The 16159-nt window shown below is 40.9% G+C and overlaps 2 protein-coding genes across 7 annotated transcripts in view; one reads left to right on the top strand and one right to left on the bottom strand.

Annotated features, from left to right (window-relative positions):
• The first annotated feature begins 107 nt into the window (after positions 1–107).
• On the top strand, positions 108–9737 carry LOC139813831 (transmembrane channel-like protein). Of its 4 annotated transcripts, none has more exons than XM_071779611.1 (18): positions 108–698; positions 2604–2697; positions 2851–3106; positions 3844–4081; positions 4169–4357; positions 4466–4701; positions 4944–5135; positions 5377–5625; positions 5698–5767; positions 5918–6077; positions 6350–6700; positions 6926–7177; positions 7255–7361; positions 7438–7733; positions 7935–8114; positions 8259–8379; positions 8502–8836; positions 8987–9737. In XM_071779611.1, the coding sequence occupies exons 1-18, from the start codon at positions 579–581 to the stop codon at positions 9147–9149; spliced, it is 3609 nt and encodes a 1202-aa protein (XP_071635712.1). In that variant the 5' UTR covers positions 108–578; the 3' UTR covers positions 9150–9737. The 4 variants fall into 4 exon arrangements, with proteins under 4 accessions (XP_071635712.1, XP_071635710.1, XP_071635711.1 ...); XM_071779609.1 differs by having other exon boundaries at positions 2523–2697; XM_071779610.1 differs by having other exon boundaries at positions 110–698; positions 2523–2697; positions 8990–9737.
• A 76-nt stretch (positions 9738–9813) lies between these two features.
• The window catches only part of LOC139813829 (uncharacterized), a 30406-nt gene continuing 24060 nt past the window's right edge, over positions 9814–16159 (bottom strand). For 2 of the 3 annotated variants that reach the window (XM_071779606.1, XM_071779608.1), the window contains exons 5-13: positions 15011–15898; positions 14644–14850; positions 12716–12891; positions 11901–12152; positions 11668–11829; positions 11138–11423; positions 10829–11060; positions 10579–10732; positions 9814–10277 (exon numbers count right to left, since the gene is read on the bottom strand). In XM_071779606.1, the coding sequence (XP_071635707.1) occupies positions 10017–10277; positions 10579–10732; positions 10829–11060; positions 11138–11423; positions 11668–11829; positions 11901–12152; positions 12716–12891; positions 14644–14850; positions 15011–15898 (2618 nt within the window). In that variant the 3' untranslated portion in view covers positions 9814–10016. The remainder of the gene's footprint in view (positions 10278–10578; positions 10733–10828; positions 11061–11137; positions 11424–11667; positions 11830–11900; positions 12153–12715; positions 12892–14643; positions 14851–15010; positions 15899–16159) is intronic. The other variant, XM_071779607.1, reaches the window with a different exon arrangement.

Raw genomic sequence — 16159 nt, 5'->3', positions numbered from 1 at the left:
TTCTTTGTTCTTCGTGTTAGCCTTGCCCTTGACTTAACACCGAATAATTACATTCGTGATATGATCTAATATTTCTCGAGGAAAATAACAAATTTGCGTGCGAGCGGGTAAAACGTTCCCTAAGGCGATAAAAAGTGGAATGCGTGTTAGGGTGGCTTTTAGCATGCATACGTTAATGGCATGACATTCGTTATTGCGAATATGGGGCTGTTCAAGTTCCAGCAGACAGTACGTCGGGCGATCTTCACAAGTGACGGATCAGATTATCTCCAAAATCGGAATATTAAATCGCGAGTGTCGGACCTTTTCTCTTTTAATTATCTTTTAATTATCTTGTCGCGCATTATAAATCAGCGTACATTTCGCGCAACGTACATTTGATTGATGTGAAACGAATCAGCCGCTTCTCAATTTTTCTGTACTTGATATACGATCTCAAATCTTATTACCTGATTATCCTAGCCACTCGAGAGTTCCAATACGTTTTTTTATTTTGCATGTGAAAAACGATTAATATACTGTTTAATATCTCTCGGGGGATATAATTAATATTGGAAACATCATCTGTGGCGTACGGAATGCAAGTTGACTCATCTCGGTCGATGGACCAGATGAGCATTCCTGGTATTCTAAGACTAGACAAAACGTCACGCTCTTCTGGGTTTAGAGCCACGCCTCGGACATTGGCGGCTATACAGGTATTCCATTTCACTAAGAATCTCATTTTTGTCTTTTGTTATTACTTTCGGTTATTTCTATCTTCTTCTTTGACTTTATTAACTGCGCTGACTTATATTTAAGCCGTTATTAAATCTTTCTAAATCTAAAAGAGGAGACATAAGTAAAAAAAAAATGGTAGAATATATCAAGAATATTTTTTATAATTAAGCCGGCTAGGACGTAATAATTGTTCAAAGATATAACGTTCAGAAATAAATAGGATAAAAATAAAGTAACTTTTTTCTCGATAATCTTAATTTTTTCACTTTTCACACGTTGCTCACTATTCTCTTTCTTTCTCTTTTTCACACACACTGTTTTTCAACAATTTCATAAATTAGAGTGGTGGGAACTAATTTACAATAAATCGATCGTCGAAGCTCGCGAACATTAACGAAAATTACATCGGACGATGCGCAGCATGGAAATGATTTTCGTGGGATCGCGTGTAGCACGGTATACACGATAGTAATCATCCCCCTCGAGGAAAGTGATTACCTGCGAAGCAAAAGGGTGGAGTCGTACAATGAGCGAAAAATGCATGACGATGGCCATTAACGTGACCCGACACTCTTTCGGTTCTTGCCATTTTTACAAATAGCGAATATTTCTTTCGGGATAAATAATTACCTAATTTTGCGAGACAACATTGAAGACGCAAAACAGTGTTTTGTTTATGTGAATTTAGATTTGAGTGGACAAACTTCCGTATTGCATAACGGCTTGTTATGCAATGAAAAAATTAATTATTAAATACAAAATAAGACACGCTTGTTTCTATCTAAACTTTGCCTATCACTTGCATAATAACAAGAAGTATTCATTTAACCTGATAAAGTGCTTCTCTCGGTGCTTCTTAATTAAAATGCATCTATATTCTTCAGGAAATGCGAGATACTGCTAAATTTTAAGATTACGAGAGATTCTTATTTATACTTAATTTTTACTGATGAAAGAAATTAAATAATTTGTTATAAAAATATGGAAGTATTTTTTTAGAAGATAAGAAAGGTGTCAACACTATCAAAGAAGTTACAATCATTGGTTTATGGAACGGAAAATTCATCTTTGAAGCTGTTGGAATCGTTAATGCCAAACTTATTCAAGATGTATGTCTTAAATAATATAAAATAGAAATATTTTAAATGAGATATATATGTTTTAAGAGATTATATGAAGAATCGTGGTTTTTGCCAAATACGCATGACTATTGCAGACACGTTAATCCTCGTTAATCAATGTAGGATGTCTCGGGGTGTGTCGCGCGTCGCGTGTGACCTCGAATTAAGAATTACCTGCCGACACGTGAGCGAAGGGATTCAAGTCGCGTCAAAAAGAAACCGAGATAAAGAAAGGGGAGATCTAAATCGCATAGAATCCATAATTTGAAACTAAGGTTTGGTAATATTTTGACAAATTCAATTCTCTGTACCGTAAGTATATATAGAGAACCTTGACTCATATTAAATCCAATTTATGCAAAATTCGGGGTTTGGAAAAAGTTTCATATTTTCCAAATAAAGAATTACAAAAAAATCGAATTAAGACACATTTGGACTGAGTCGTTTATTTAATCAGTATTTTATCTCGTAATTAATGTCATCTCGTGATTTATGTCATCTCGTAATTAATGAGAGATGTTTCCGATTTCGCTCGCAAAGGGGATAATTTTTGCAGTGATTTTCATGTAAATGAGTTTCAACGATCTCTCTGGGTCGCTGAGCTCTTCATTACTCGCGTGACTCAGGGAGATCTATGATCGCTGTTCGAAGACAGTAATTGGTATCTTTCACCGTTCCTAGGTGGGTCCGTCGTCATCCCCGTCGCAGTCGCAATCGTCGGCCAGTCGACAGTCGGTTACGTTTGGTATTGTCGAGTTCCAGCGGGACGAGGATCTCGTCGAGGAGGATCAAAGGTCGCGAAGCGAACGCACGGACACGAGATTTCGCGACGACACGCAGCGCATCTCTATCGCTGGTTAGTGAAGATAATTTTCTCTCGACGCGAAGAAATCGCATCGATACCCTTCGAGTGACATACGATTGAGAGAATGGAGAATTCGGTCCAATATCTTTTTGATAAATTTATTTCGCATTCAAATAATCAACTTGTGGCATTTTTCGATTCAAGAAGCGACATTCTCGCGAGCGAGTCCGAGCGGCACCTCGCGTAACCCGGCGCCGATGGAGAATAAGTCAACCGCGGACGGCGAGGAGACCGACAACGAGGATGATTACTCGGCGTCAGTTTGCGCGATTATGCAACGACGAAACTCGACACGACGGCAAAGTAGACGGAAACGACGTCCGTCGTCCCCGTTCGGCGACAACGTCGACGGCGGCGTCGCGTGCCGTCGATCTTCGGTTTACACCACGAGCTCGGGAGAGTTAGTATTCGCGGCTTTCGGAAAGTTAGAGTGGACTCGAAGTCCATTGTTTGTGAGGTTTCAAGTATGATCTCGTTATAGAAATTGCGCAGGGAATAAAGTTAATTATATAGAAGAAGGAGGGGCTTTTTTAGGTCACAGATCTCCAGTTATATTCTGCATTAATTTATTAATTTGTATTATTAAGATTCAATGTTTCTATTTGTTTTAGTTGTTCTCTTCTCCTCCCCCCCTCCCCAAGCCCCAAGGATTCTTGGAGCTTCTTCCAAGATTTTTAGATAAAAATTTTTATCCGATTTTTTCTTTAACCGACTCAAATAGTCTCTGCTTATCCTAATTAAAATAAAACGATATCTAGATCTTGTAAATTATATGGAGTTTATTTGCGCTCTAATTCTTCATCTAGAAACTAACGTTATCCTCTTCACACTGCTAACATTATTGCAGCAAGAAAGATGCGAGTATTCCGCACTAAATATTATATAACAAAAATATGTTATAGGTTTTATTTATCATTTATATATAACGATGAAGAAGCTCTGCTCCTTTCAATATTGTATAAAAAATACATATATTTTAGATAATGATCCTAGCTCATTGTAATTACCCCATTATAATACTTCTTTTAATTTCTTGTTGGAATTTTGTCTTAATCACCGAATTGCTACAGTGACTAGTATAATACTTAAATCTTAGCCGTTATTAATTAAAGTCTTGGATAATGATAAAATCAATAGCACGATAATTTCGATGGACGAGAGCGGTAATCAGGAGCAGATCTTCGAGAATCTCAAGCTGCACAAAGAGGTTCTGAGCGGCATAAAGCAGCAGCCTTGGCCTCTCCGACGTAAGCTCAAGCTCGTACGGCAAGCTAAAGCTTATATCAGACGACACGAAGGCGCTCTGCAGGAAAGACTCGCTCAAAGCCGCAGCACCAAAGACGTCATAGCACGCGTCTCGATTTTCATAACTAAGGTAGCGATTATGCTGTAAAAATTTAATAAAATCAAAAATCAACAGCAGCGAGAGAATTGCAACAACTGCTCTCTTTCATCTATTCAGAAATGGCAGTATTTCCGACGTGAGCTGATCAATCTGCAAACGTGGCTCATACCTTGGGAGGTCCGTATCATGGAGATAGAATCCCATTTCGGTTCCGCTGTCGCGTCCTACTTCACTTTTCTCCGTTGGCTCTTCTGGATCAATCTCGTCATCGCGGCAATCCTTACGGCGTTCGTTGCGATACCTGAAGTAAGATAATTTTAGTCAGCAGAGGTAAAACTTTTTTTTTCTTCTCCAGTTTTGCCGGTGTATTAACAAGATACCTAACAGAATAACTTTTTTTCAACCCTTTGCCAGGTATTGATTGCAAATGTGACTCTCGCCGGCGAGAGGAAGATCATGCTGAAGGAAGAGGCCGTCAAGTCGAAGCACCTGTTAACTTTGTGGGAATTCGAGGGCGTGCTAAAATACTCCCCGTTCTTCTACGGGTGGTACACCAATCAGAACTCGAACAGCAAATATAAATTACCTTTGGCGTACTTCGTCACCAATCTGGTCGTGTACACGTACAGCTTCGTCGCAATTCTACGCAAGTACCGGCTGGATCTTTTTTTATGTTGTATCTCGCAGCACAACTTGTTTCACGAACCGTGTGAACTGACAATCGCATTCCTCCAAGATCTTTTGATACAAAAATTCGCGAGAAATTAGGAAGAGTTCGTTGCTATATACAGCATTTCTTGAAGGAAGATGTGCCACAAGCATATTTTAATTAAAATTATATATTACCTTCGCAATATATGTAGAAAGCAAGCACGTGGGTACTTTGTTTCAGAATGGCGGAGAACTCGCGTTTGAGTAAGCTGACCGAAAAAGAAGACGAATACGTTTTCTCGTGGAAACTCCTCACGGGATGGGACTTCATGATCGGTAATCCGGAAACTGCTCACAATCGTACAGCCAGCGTAATGCTGGGCTTCAAGGAGGCTCTATTAGAAGAAGCGGAGAAACAAAAGGATAAGAGAAAGTGAGTTCTGTTAATAATATTTTAACATTAGATGTTATGTACGAATGCAGCGGCAATTTTCTTCCTTGGATTATTGGTTCTACATCACATTGCTCAAATCGGAAATTTCGATCATTTTTTAACGGAGAGATTATCTTCCTAACGTTTCTATAGAAAAGAAGCTGACCAAGGGATCTTTATCGCATTTAGAGTTATATATCCCATAGAGCATATGCAGAATATTCATAACTATGTTTCGCAGCTGGAGAATCATCTCGATGAGGATATTCGTGAATATAGCGGTGCTGTCGTTACTCGCGCTGTCGGCGTACGCCGTGATCGAGGTGGTTGGACGGAGCACTACGAAGATCGATTTGCCGAACTGGTGGCGGCAGAACGAGATTACGATTGTGATGTCTCTGATCTCGTACCTCTTCCCGATACTCTTCGAGATCCTCGGCTTTCTCGAGAGCTACCACCCCAGAAAGCAGCTCCGAATGCAACTGGGACGGTAAAGGGAGCTGCTTATTAATCACGACAAAGTATACTTCACTATGCAACCAAGTGAATGGTTCCGTTTCAGGATAATGGGCTTAAATCTATTGAATCTCTACTCGCTGATATTCGCCCTGTTCCGTAAGATAAGCTCTACGGTACGTAATTCGTTTTATCGTACGTAAATTAAAATAGCGCAATGAAGAATGTGACACACGCAACATTATTTTCGAATTTATATTTTGTCAATATTTTACACACTTAGATCCTATGGTGCTCACACAATGGATGTATTTTTTTTTTCGCAGAAACCCGATATTAAACCGACAACCAAGTGCGTACGTAAATGGGTACCGTGCGACGACAAGATGACGCGTACGCAACAAATCATGACGTTGGCATCTTTGAGCCTTGTTTTAATAAATAATGCCACCCACTCTTATGCTAAGAGAGAAATATCGGAGCCAAGTATGATCTATTTAAACAAAATATTTCCGATAGACATATTGTGCTACTCTTCTCATTTGTTGCAAATCTTAGAAAATATTTCAGTCACTGTGTAATATCTCCTTGTTTTGTTGAACTTTAAAGCGGTTATGAATAATGATTTGTAAAGTAGAAATTTGCTTTTATAGCAAAACGAATTAACGGACTCAGGAAATAGCAAATGTGTTTCACGGATATATTTTGTTTCGCGATTTCTCGAAAATTTAATCGAAACGATTATTTTTTTCACTCAGCACTGCCGTCCATCAGGCAAGAGACCTACTTCCTTAATCCTTTGCTGGACAACGATACTTTATATAAGGATTTCAATGATACGTATGATTATAACGATTATAATACGGATTACGATAATTACCGGTACGAAACTTCGCGTACGGAGAGCGGCGACGAGTCCTTTACCATGCCTTATTATGAAGAACAAGATACCAGGAGTGCGGATAATAGTGAAATACATTATGACACAAGCTCGACAGTAACTGCCAATTTTCTGACTGATTCAATGACGACTGAACATTTCTATGCAAGTTCTAATTCGTCCCAGAGCGAAACCACGGCGACAACGTTCGAATCAAGCACAATGGAAGGTATATTGCATTGCACTTCTTGCGTCTATTGTACTTTACGCGGCCAATTAATAATTACGCAGATTTATTACAATAATTATATTATATTATTTAGCTTATATAACCGTTTGGAAGAGCTCAATTTTCTGAAACTATATTAAGCTATCTTAAATATTTAATTAATGATCGTAATAATTGACATTGAGTTGACAATAGTTTCAAATAATATATCATATGTCGTCGCAGATTCTTCGAGGACCGATTTTGATATTTTCACCGAAATATCAATAATTACTCCATCGTCTTCAGACAGTCAGACACCATCCGTTGGAACATTTAACACATCCACAATAGCAGATATCACACCAATTACAACGTATATCCCGAAAAGTAACTTTCCTACTGCACAATCGAATAAACCTGTAATTCCCATTTCAAAAATCAATTATGTGGATAGATGCTTCGAAAGAGTTTGCACTACTATGCCGAAAAATTCAGGTAAAAATGCTTTTATCAAATCTATTTATTTCATTGTACTCGTTTTTAGCAGTAGATGAATTTATTTATGTTTTCAGCCATGTCTTTGGAACAGCTAGATCTGACGACACGACAAAAGCTGCGCCGATCATGCTGGGAAACTATGTTTGGGCAAGAGCTCGCCAAGCTCACTGTCATGGATTTGGTAGGAAACATAACGAAAAAATTAGGATCAATAAAAATTATTTATTATATATTTTTTTAATACGGCTGTTTATCAGATACTCACCATATTAGCTACTCTCTGCATGGATTTCTTCCGCGCCGTTTTCGTACGTTTTATGAATAACTGCTGGTGCTGGGATCTGGAGAAGCAATTTCCGCAATACGGCGACTTCAAAATAGCTGAAAATATCCTCCATTTGGTGAACAATCAAGGCATGGTTTGGATGGGAATGTTCTTCAGTCCCGGTTTAACGGCCCTGAATCTCTTCAAGCTTGGCATTCTAATGTATTTACGTTCTTGGGCAGTTCTGACGTGCAACGTACCTCACGAAGTAGTTTTCAGAGCCTCCAGGTTATTGAGATTAAAATCCACTATTTGCGAAAACCATATCATACTTTTTCAGTTTATATCCAACAAATTAAATAATCGAAGTGCCGCCTTTTTATAAAGAATTAAAAATCGCGCATCGTATTTGAATCGTTCCTTTAGTTTCATATACTTTCCTATGCTTATTCACGATTGTTCGCCACGATCACTTTTGATATATTACAGGTCTAACAATTTCTACTTCGCGCTGTTATTGACTATGCTGTTTTTATGTGTGTTACCGGTCGGTTACGCTATAGTCTGGGTCGAGCCTTCGTGGCATTGTGGCCCATTTTCTGGTTATCCAAAGATTTATAATTTAGCGACGCAAAGTTTGAAAGACTCGCTTCCGGAGCTGATTCAACGGTACGTCTCTGTTGTAGTAGCATTTGGCTGCCTTTACAATGCAAATTTATTTGAAACTTAGATTACTTTTCTATTGATTGCAGTCAAAATAACTATGCGTCTTAAATATACAATATAATCTTTGAAAACTTTATCTCCGTTTAGATGTCTCGATTATGTCGCATCGCCTGGTATAGTGATACCACTGATTGTTCTCATGACGTTGATTATTTATTACATGGCATCTCTCGCTGGATCTTTGCGAGAAGCGAATAATGATTTAAAGGTAACAACATACATATATAGAGAATATACATATTCATCAAGTTGTATAATGTTTAATATTTTATACTCAATTATTATTATTATTGATTTTATGCGTTTACATATATAAATGCGTTTTTCCAGATACAACTAAGACATGAGCGTACAGAAGAACGTCGCAAATTGTTCAAAATAGCGGAGAAGAGGCATACCGTGACTGAGACTCCGCTATCGAGATGGAAAAAAATTCTCCCGGCGTTGCCACAGACAAGAATATCTCGAGATTCCGAGACGGTTCAAAGAGATAACGTACAGATCACGATTGGGAATGCGAACGATACAACAGAAAATGAACGATTGACGAACGACATCGAAGAAGATTCGCCTCAGAAGCGGATATTGTCCGATGTCGACAACGAGCAACGAGCTGAAGAACAGGATGATTTGACATTAAATGATGTTATATCTCCTAGCAGAAGGTATGATAATAATAATTGATTGTGGAAGTGCTTGCCATTTCGTGGCAAGCTTTTCTATGCAAGCCTCAAATAAATAGACTACATATTAAAAAATGTCAAATATATCGAGTTACTAAATCGCCGCATCACGCAATAAATAATTCTCACAAGCAGGATAAGCGTGGTTGGATGTTCTTGGGACTCGCCGACGAGCGGGCAAAGTGTTATCATACCGGAAATCCAAGTAAATGACGAGGAAAAAGTTGCATCCGACGTTCACGGAACTGTGGAATTGGGCGACGTGTCTAAAGATGACAACCAAAAGATAACGTAACACGAATTGAATGTAATAAATAAGACAATTATTTAAAAAATGAAAGAGAATAGTAATATAATTAGTATTTTTCATACCACCTTAATTCAGCAAGGATCTGAGAGATTCTGAGAATTTTGTACTAGTCTGTAAAAAAATATTGAAAGTCAATTCTCTTTAGAATTATAGATTTAGCATTAGTATAGCTGATAATTGTTTCTCAAGGGAGCGCACGGCGTCCATACTACGTTTACTCTTACGATCGTAGATTTGCTAAAATATGAAATTTGCAGACACTTTGTGATTATTGCGTTTATTTCTACAAATATATGTGTAAAATCTCTATAAATATGTATAAATAACTATCGCACATTGCTGAAGACAACGTGAAACAGCTGCCCCTAAACTTCCGGATTCACGACGGATCATCGTAACGCACGTCGTACATACAAAATCACACTTTGATTGAGCATTGGCACATTCCTAATATCTTTATCTTATCATCAGATATTAAATTACGTATAAGATATATATATAACATTGAGCTGTTCCGAGATTATTTATACGTATACCAATATATCCTGCGTATATAAAGATATATACTCCTCACCTCCTCATCAAACGTACGATTCAATCTCACGTTAGCATAAGTTAATACAATTGTTCTTACGTAAATTTTGTTAAAAAAAAAAAAAAAATCATCGATAACGAGGAACGTAAATTAACTGTGGAAGGAAAAAGCTATTATGTTATTTTGTAGCACAGTACTAGTTACAAATTATCTTTGCGTTCGGATATCTTTCTATTTTCGCTTACCAATAAATATTAGTTTCTTTTGCCGATAGTATTTAGTATTTATACAACTCGTCATGTACGATGGAGAACATATCAGCACCTTTGCGCCAAGCGCTTACGCTGCTCGTCAAGCAGCACCGACGCCTCGCTCATAATTTTAGCAGTGGTTCGTACCAAGAATAATAATTGATATTCGTCTATAACCGTCAGAGCTGCCTTTGTCTTGATGAGAGCGTGAAGTACGTTCGCTCGCTCGAGGTCGAGCCATCTTTGAAGCGCCCCTTCCCTTTCCCGCGGACCACCGAGTGGCACATCGGCTGGGCCCCACAATGAGAATTCCAGCACGGATTTTACCTAATTGTCGAAGGAATTAAATTAAGTTAATTTCATCCGAAGAATATAGATTGCTGACAACTGAATTAAATGTAAGTAGAAAGATGAGACACATAACAAAAACTGTGGATATACGAAAAGAACTGGATATTTGATATCAATAATCTTTGTGGCGCAAGCTCGGCTTAAAAAAAAGATACAAATTTAATAATTAAAAAAGAATGCAGACACAGTAAAATAAATTTGGAGTTAAATTGAAAAGATTCACAAACTCTGTACGTGCGTTCCGCCAAATTAAAATCAAATGGAAATGAGCTCTCACCTGCGAGAGTGTGACCGCTTTCTCGCGTATCAGTAAATCTTGTATGAGAGGTAGCTCGCCTGTCAGATGCAACTGTTGCAGTGCTATTAGAGCGCACTCGCACAGAGAGACTCGTTCCTCGCCAGGCTCGTCGCTCGGGTCTATGTTTAACCTCCTACAAAGCGGAAGTTAAACGTTGAATAACGGGATCGCGGAGGTCCGCGCGATTATTATACCGCGTCAAGTTGTCGTCTCGCGAGAAAATACTAACCCTTGCAAGAGGTAGAGCCGATAATAAACGTCCTCTCTGCAGAGTACAACGTCGCTTAGAGATCTGCTGGCGTCCTCGATCCCGCGTGCTTGAAGACTCTTCAGAGCGTTGACCAGTTGAAGAAGGACGAACGACGCCTCTCTGCTCGCGCCCTCGCCGTTCATGTCCTTCGACATCGCTCCGAACGATTGTATGGTGGTGACATGCAGGCACGGGAGGATCGAAATTGTCGCTACAACAAAGAAATTATTGTTAAATATATCTTTACATTTTTTTAAATATTTTTTGCTGAATTCCGGCGTGTATTACCTTCGACATCTTCGTTCTCGGATGGTCGGACCTTCTCGATTATTTCTTTCGGAACTTTATCTACGAATTCTACAATGGGCGTCAGATAGAAGTCCTTTTGTGGCATAGGCATAGCTAAATCAAACGCTATGCAGAGAGTGACATTTTGATCATTCCACGTCGCCGGACAGAATATCCTTCTACCAATAAAGACTGATGACGGAGTGTCGACGTTGAAGTGCTTCAACCGTGGATTCGTATTCTTGAGGGCACGCAAACTTGACGGAAATTGGATAGTTCGATTTTCCTGAAAATTCGTAACTGTTAGAAAAAAAATATTTTATAATAATAAAATTTCATTGTTCACGTAACAAATGGATAAGAAATTGTCTTAAGCTCAAAATATTCCGTGCAACTTTCATTCAGGGAAATTAATTATAGTCGAAAGTCTGTAGTAAAGACTGCAGATACAAGTTACGCCTAAAAATTTTATACGCGTGCACAAACAAGAATGTACGAATAAATAATGATAATATATAGAGCTGACATGCCTGTTCGAGAAATTGGGCGAGTGCTTCGTGATTCGCCACAACCACCGCGCCGTAATTATCTTCGAGGCTTCGATGGACGATGGTTCGCCCCCGGCGTTGCCTCAAGCGGCCCATCCTCGGCTCGTCGTCCGTGTTTTTCCAATCCTGATCCTCCTCGGCGCCCTGGTTTCACACGCGTTCGATTAGAAAGGTAGATTTAGTCGAAAACAAAACGGAAGAACACGATGACGTACCTCGTCACCGGTGTAGAAAGTATACGGCGCGTAAAGCTCGCTCTCAGTCTCGCTGCCGCAATACGGCAACGAGATCGATCTAACGAACGAGGGTTGATGATGAACCTTTGACTCACCGACCACCGCACTGCTGTCGGACTTCCTCTTGCATGCGGCGCGGAATCCGCCTCCACTTCCGTGCCGCAGCTCGAGATTCGAATCGCACTCGGGCGAACTCGAGAGGCATTCGTACACATGGCTGTCGTTGGATGTCTGTTGAAATGCAAGTAATCGCTGTACTGCTAAGTCCCGAGGCGATTCCGAACGGTATCATATACGACGACTTATATGTTCACATATTTCTAGATATACATATTCTTGCCAATTTCCTTTTTCTCTATCAAATTTTCAAGAGACTATTACTCTGTCCAACTATTATTCTGTCGTATCTTTTTATGTTGCAATCAATAGACGGAAAGAAAAGATAAATATTTTGACAAATATATGTGTCGTTGGCTATATTATCAATTTCATATTATATATAAATTCGAAAAAATGAAGTGTACTTTGATCTACTTTCTTCTAGCGTTTCTTTTTTTCCCACTTGACGATAAAAACTGCGCGCAGGAAATTATTGTGGTAACAATTACAGCAAATTATTTTCACTCTTTACCTTTCCCAAGATCTAGGAACGTTCGCCCGCATATAAAGAATGCAGCGTGTAAATATTGTTCGTATCAACGTTTTCATGCTGCATGCAGTCCAACAATAGTAGTCAATTCGCATTCGTTAACGTTCGCGTCTCGGAGCCGGATTTGAGAAAAAGTATTTCTTACCGGCGAGTCGGAAGTAAGTCGCGCAGGGACGAGACCGTCGTAATCCCGGTGCCGATCCTCAGCGGTCGCCCTTTTCGGGACGGGTTGGGAGATCGCTCGGTCCCTCATGCTGGCGGTTCTTTGGGGTTTCGAGGGTGCCAGGGCGCTGCGCACCTCACCTGTAACATCCTCCGCTGCTGCAGGCACGATCCGCCATCGTCAAGCGCCACGGGTTAGTACCACAAGACACAAGGCATGTCAACGAAACGGGCTAGCTATGCGGGCTGGCTAGTTCGCCTAACGCGACTAGAGTACTGGAGGACAGTGGAGGAACGCCGCGCGAAGTCGGATTCGACGTTGGCGCATACAATGAACGTTAGTTCACCCATTGTTCCACACGTGTGGACTAATTGCTATCGGTATACATGCGTGGATTATTTTCTTCTAACGTTCGGTGTCTCTGATATATTGAGTCTCTGATCTGACCCCGATTTTGCGCCCAAGCATTGATATACGGCGCTAACGTGGACCATGTATCTTTCCGCCGACGAAGCTTTCGAGCAACGTCCATCACGCGACAAGTAAAAACATTATTGTCGGTGTAACACATGTCACGGAATATTGTGACTTTTCAATAGTAATTTCAGTTTCTCTGGGACTTATAAATCGGGATCGACGTGAGCGTCTGCGAGCGGGGATCCTCGAGTGTTTTTTTTACAAACGTACGTTATGTCTTTTTTAATTCTTAATTAAACTAAAAGACTCCATACGAGATGCCGATCACAGCGCATGCAATGCGTGCGGCGTTAGTTGCACCCAGCGTCGGTTAGAGGAGTCCACGACTAACGTCTAACGTTGCTCGGTGGTACGCACCGTTACGTAACCACCGCGGAAAGAGGGAAAAAATGAAGAGGAAGTAAACGGAGAGAGACGTGAACGCGGATATGCGCGCCGTTTACGCTTGAGTAGTCGCGCTTAGTATGTCGGCGCAGCGGACGTCGCCGTTGTTCGCGTTAATGAGAGGAGGAGGAGACAGAGAGAGAGAGAGAGAGAGATGTGGAGGTGCAACGAACAAGCCACAGCATCGGGGGATTACGGCACACGTGAATCGGCGCGATAGAAAAGAACGAGAGAATGACCGGGAGAGCTAAGCGATCGAAAGAACAAGACTCTCTAATTTCTTTTTTAAACAATATACGTTTATTCAGCAGATACAAATGTTCTGTATTACAGAGTTCTTGCCTTTTCCACTCTTACAAGGAGCACTTTGTCGACGAGTATAACAAATAGCACAAGTAGCGTTTTTATTTTACCAGCCATTCTCAAACTTTATATTGTAATCTTATCGCGGAAACTGGCGTTGCGAAAGCAATCGTGTCTCAAGAGTAAAAAGCTATAAGCCTTCAATCAGTATTGCTTAATATTACGTTATGTGAAACGATACCGGTGCTTGACAACCGAGTCTCGTTTAAAAGAATAGGAATAAATTCTTTCAGTAAACATTACGAAACATTATTATCGGTGTAACACACATATCACAGAATATTGTGACTTTCCAAGAATATAATTTTAGTTTCTTTAGAACTTATAAAGTCCTCTACCTTATAAAAAATGTCGTGTTTTCGCCATCGGGAATAATCACCGAAATTTGAACTCAATCATTACGTCTTAGTTTCAAAATTCCGATTTTGTAACCCGGCCAACTGCGCGACGCGCAAGGTTTAATCGCATGCGATTCGTCAAATGATTAAAAAAAAAAATCATCTATCCTCCCCGAGGATGCAAGTTAAGGCATCATCACGTGGCTCGGTCGCTGTACCCACGCAAGCGAAATGACGTCTCTCCCGTTTTAAAAAGCGACTGGCGCGAGGATTCGTGTGAGTATGGCTGTTAACATCGAGAATAATCGCGACGATTAACTCAGTTACACTGTATAGGCCTGAACTTACCCAGATTCGCGTAAATCGAGTCCGAGGTCGTCGCGGCGGCCGGCCTCCAAGTGGCTTTCGACGTTTTATCGTTCCTGGAGGAAGCGACGTTCAATTTGATCTCCGCGCGAGGTGGCGGCGGTCTGACCGGTTTGTTCGCCGAATCCAGCCTCGACCAATCCTCGAGGGATTGGTTCCTCGGCGGCGGTGGTGGTTTCCCGGGCCTCGCTGCAATAATAACGTAGCGTCTCTTTCTCTGTGCGATAGGGTTACGTTTGTACGTTATGTACACGTACATATATACGCTTTCGCGTCTTTTGATAATTTAAAATGTCAAATTTTTCGTATGTTTGAAATTTCATCGAAGTTACAAGGAACTCGTGCTTACCCGCGACGGATGGAGAAAACCGCGTCGTCCTTGAGCCGTCGCTTTTAGCACCGCAGGAATCGGTCTGGTCCTCGCCCATCCTGGCGATGATCCTATCATTTCCCACTACCTCGACCGCGGCACCGTCCAACTCCAACGGATGGATTATCTCTAATCGCGGTTTCGGTTGCGGCGTCGACGGTATCTCGTCGGTTTTCGCGCCCGACGTTTGACCGGTGATAACGTCCATGTCCTTCCTCGTGCCCATTCTCAGGAACCTCTTCAGGGAGAAACCTTTCCGATTTCTACCCCTTTTCTTCTCCTCCCGCATTTCCTTCTCCGTCGCCAAGCTGTCCTGCGACAGAGATATCGTTCGCCTAGGCACGGACTCGACCGGAAGTTTGACGCTCTCGTTCGTTGGATCCGGCAGATCGCAGACCGCCTTGCGGAACTTCGGACTGCACGAAGACGATCTCTCTCGCTTCTCTTTCTCGCGAACGACCGGGGAATCGGACTTCAGATTAGCCCCGGGATTCCTGGCGAATAGAGAGGAGACCGGCAAAAGATCCTCCGTGGCCTCCGGCGGTCGCGGTGCCATTCTTCTCTTGTTCGGCGAGCGTATAAGCTCCATTGTGGAGACGGAAACCGGAGTAATTTCCGGAAACTCCTCGTCTGGCACGATATTCTCATCCACTTCTTCGTTATTCGTCGAATAGTTTCGCGAGGAGGCTGGCGGTGCGATCACGGAATTAAACAACGGCAGGAGGGCGGATTTCGGTGAAGTTTTTACTTGATCTCCAGAATCCGAGTTTTCGGCTGTAATGGTTGGCGAGATTTCATTGGTCTCCGATAAAATCTCGTTCGTAACGTTCTTCTTCGTTGAACATCGAGAGCTCATGTCTTGCGTACCTAGAAAGAGATAGTAGCACACATCGTAATGATATTAAAGCTGCATAAGGGAACTTTTCCGAAAAGTCAATGAATAAAAGATGCGACTAATTGTAATAAGGTATAAGAAAATCCTTTTATGTTATATACTTTCGTTGTAGCGATATCTATATACGGTTGTAACTTGCTGTTTTGTAAACAAATTAATTTTAACTAAAATAAAATATGATATATAATTCCTCCTCCGTTCCCAAATATTAAAATTCAAATCTCAAAAATAAA

This window comes from Temnothorax longispinosus, chromosome 5 (genome assembly GCF_030848805.1).
Source record: "Temnothorax longispinosus isolate EJ_2023e chromosome 5, Tlon_JGU_v1, whole genome shotgun sequence".
NCBI classification, from domain to species: Eukaryota; Metazoa; Arthropoda; class Insecta; order Hymenoptera; family Formicidae; genus Temnothorax; species Temnothorax longispinosus.
This window is presented reverse-complemented; position numbering and strand designations above follow the sequence as displayed.

Coding starts and splice junctions, on each gene's coding strand:
- LOC139813831 (XM_071779609.1), top strand. CDS start 579: ATGCAAGTTGACTCATCTCGGTCGATGGACCAGATGAGCATTCCTGGT. Junction 6,701..6,925: donor CGAATCAAGCACAATGGAAG/GTATATTGCATT, acceptor ATGTCGTCGCAG/ATTCTTCGAGGACCGATTTT. Junction 7,362..7,437: donor AGCTCACTGTCATGGATTTG/GTAGGAAACATA, acceptor GCTGTTTATCAG/ATACTCACCATATTAGCTAC.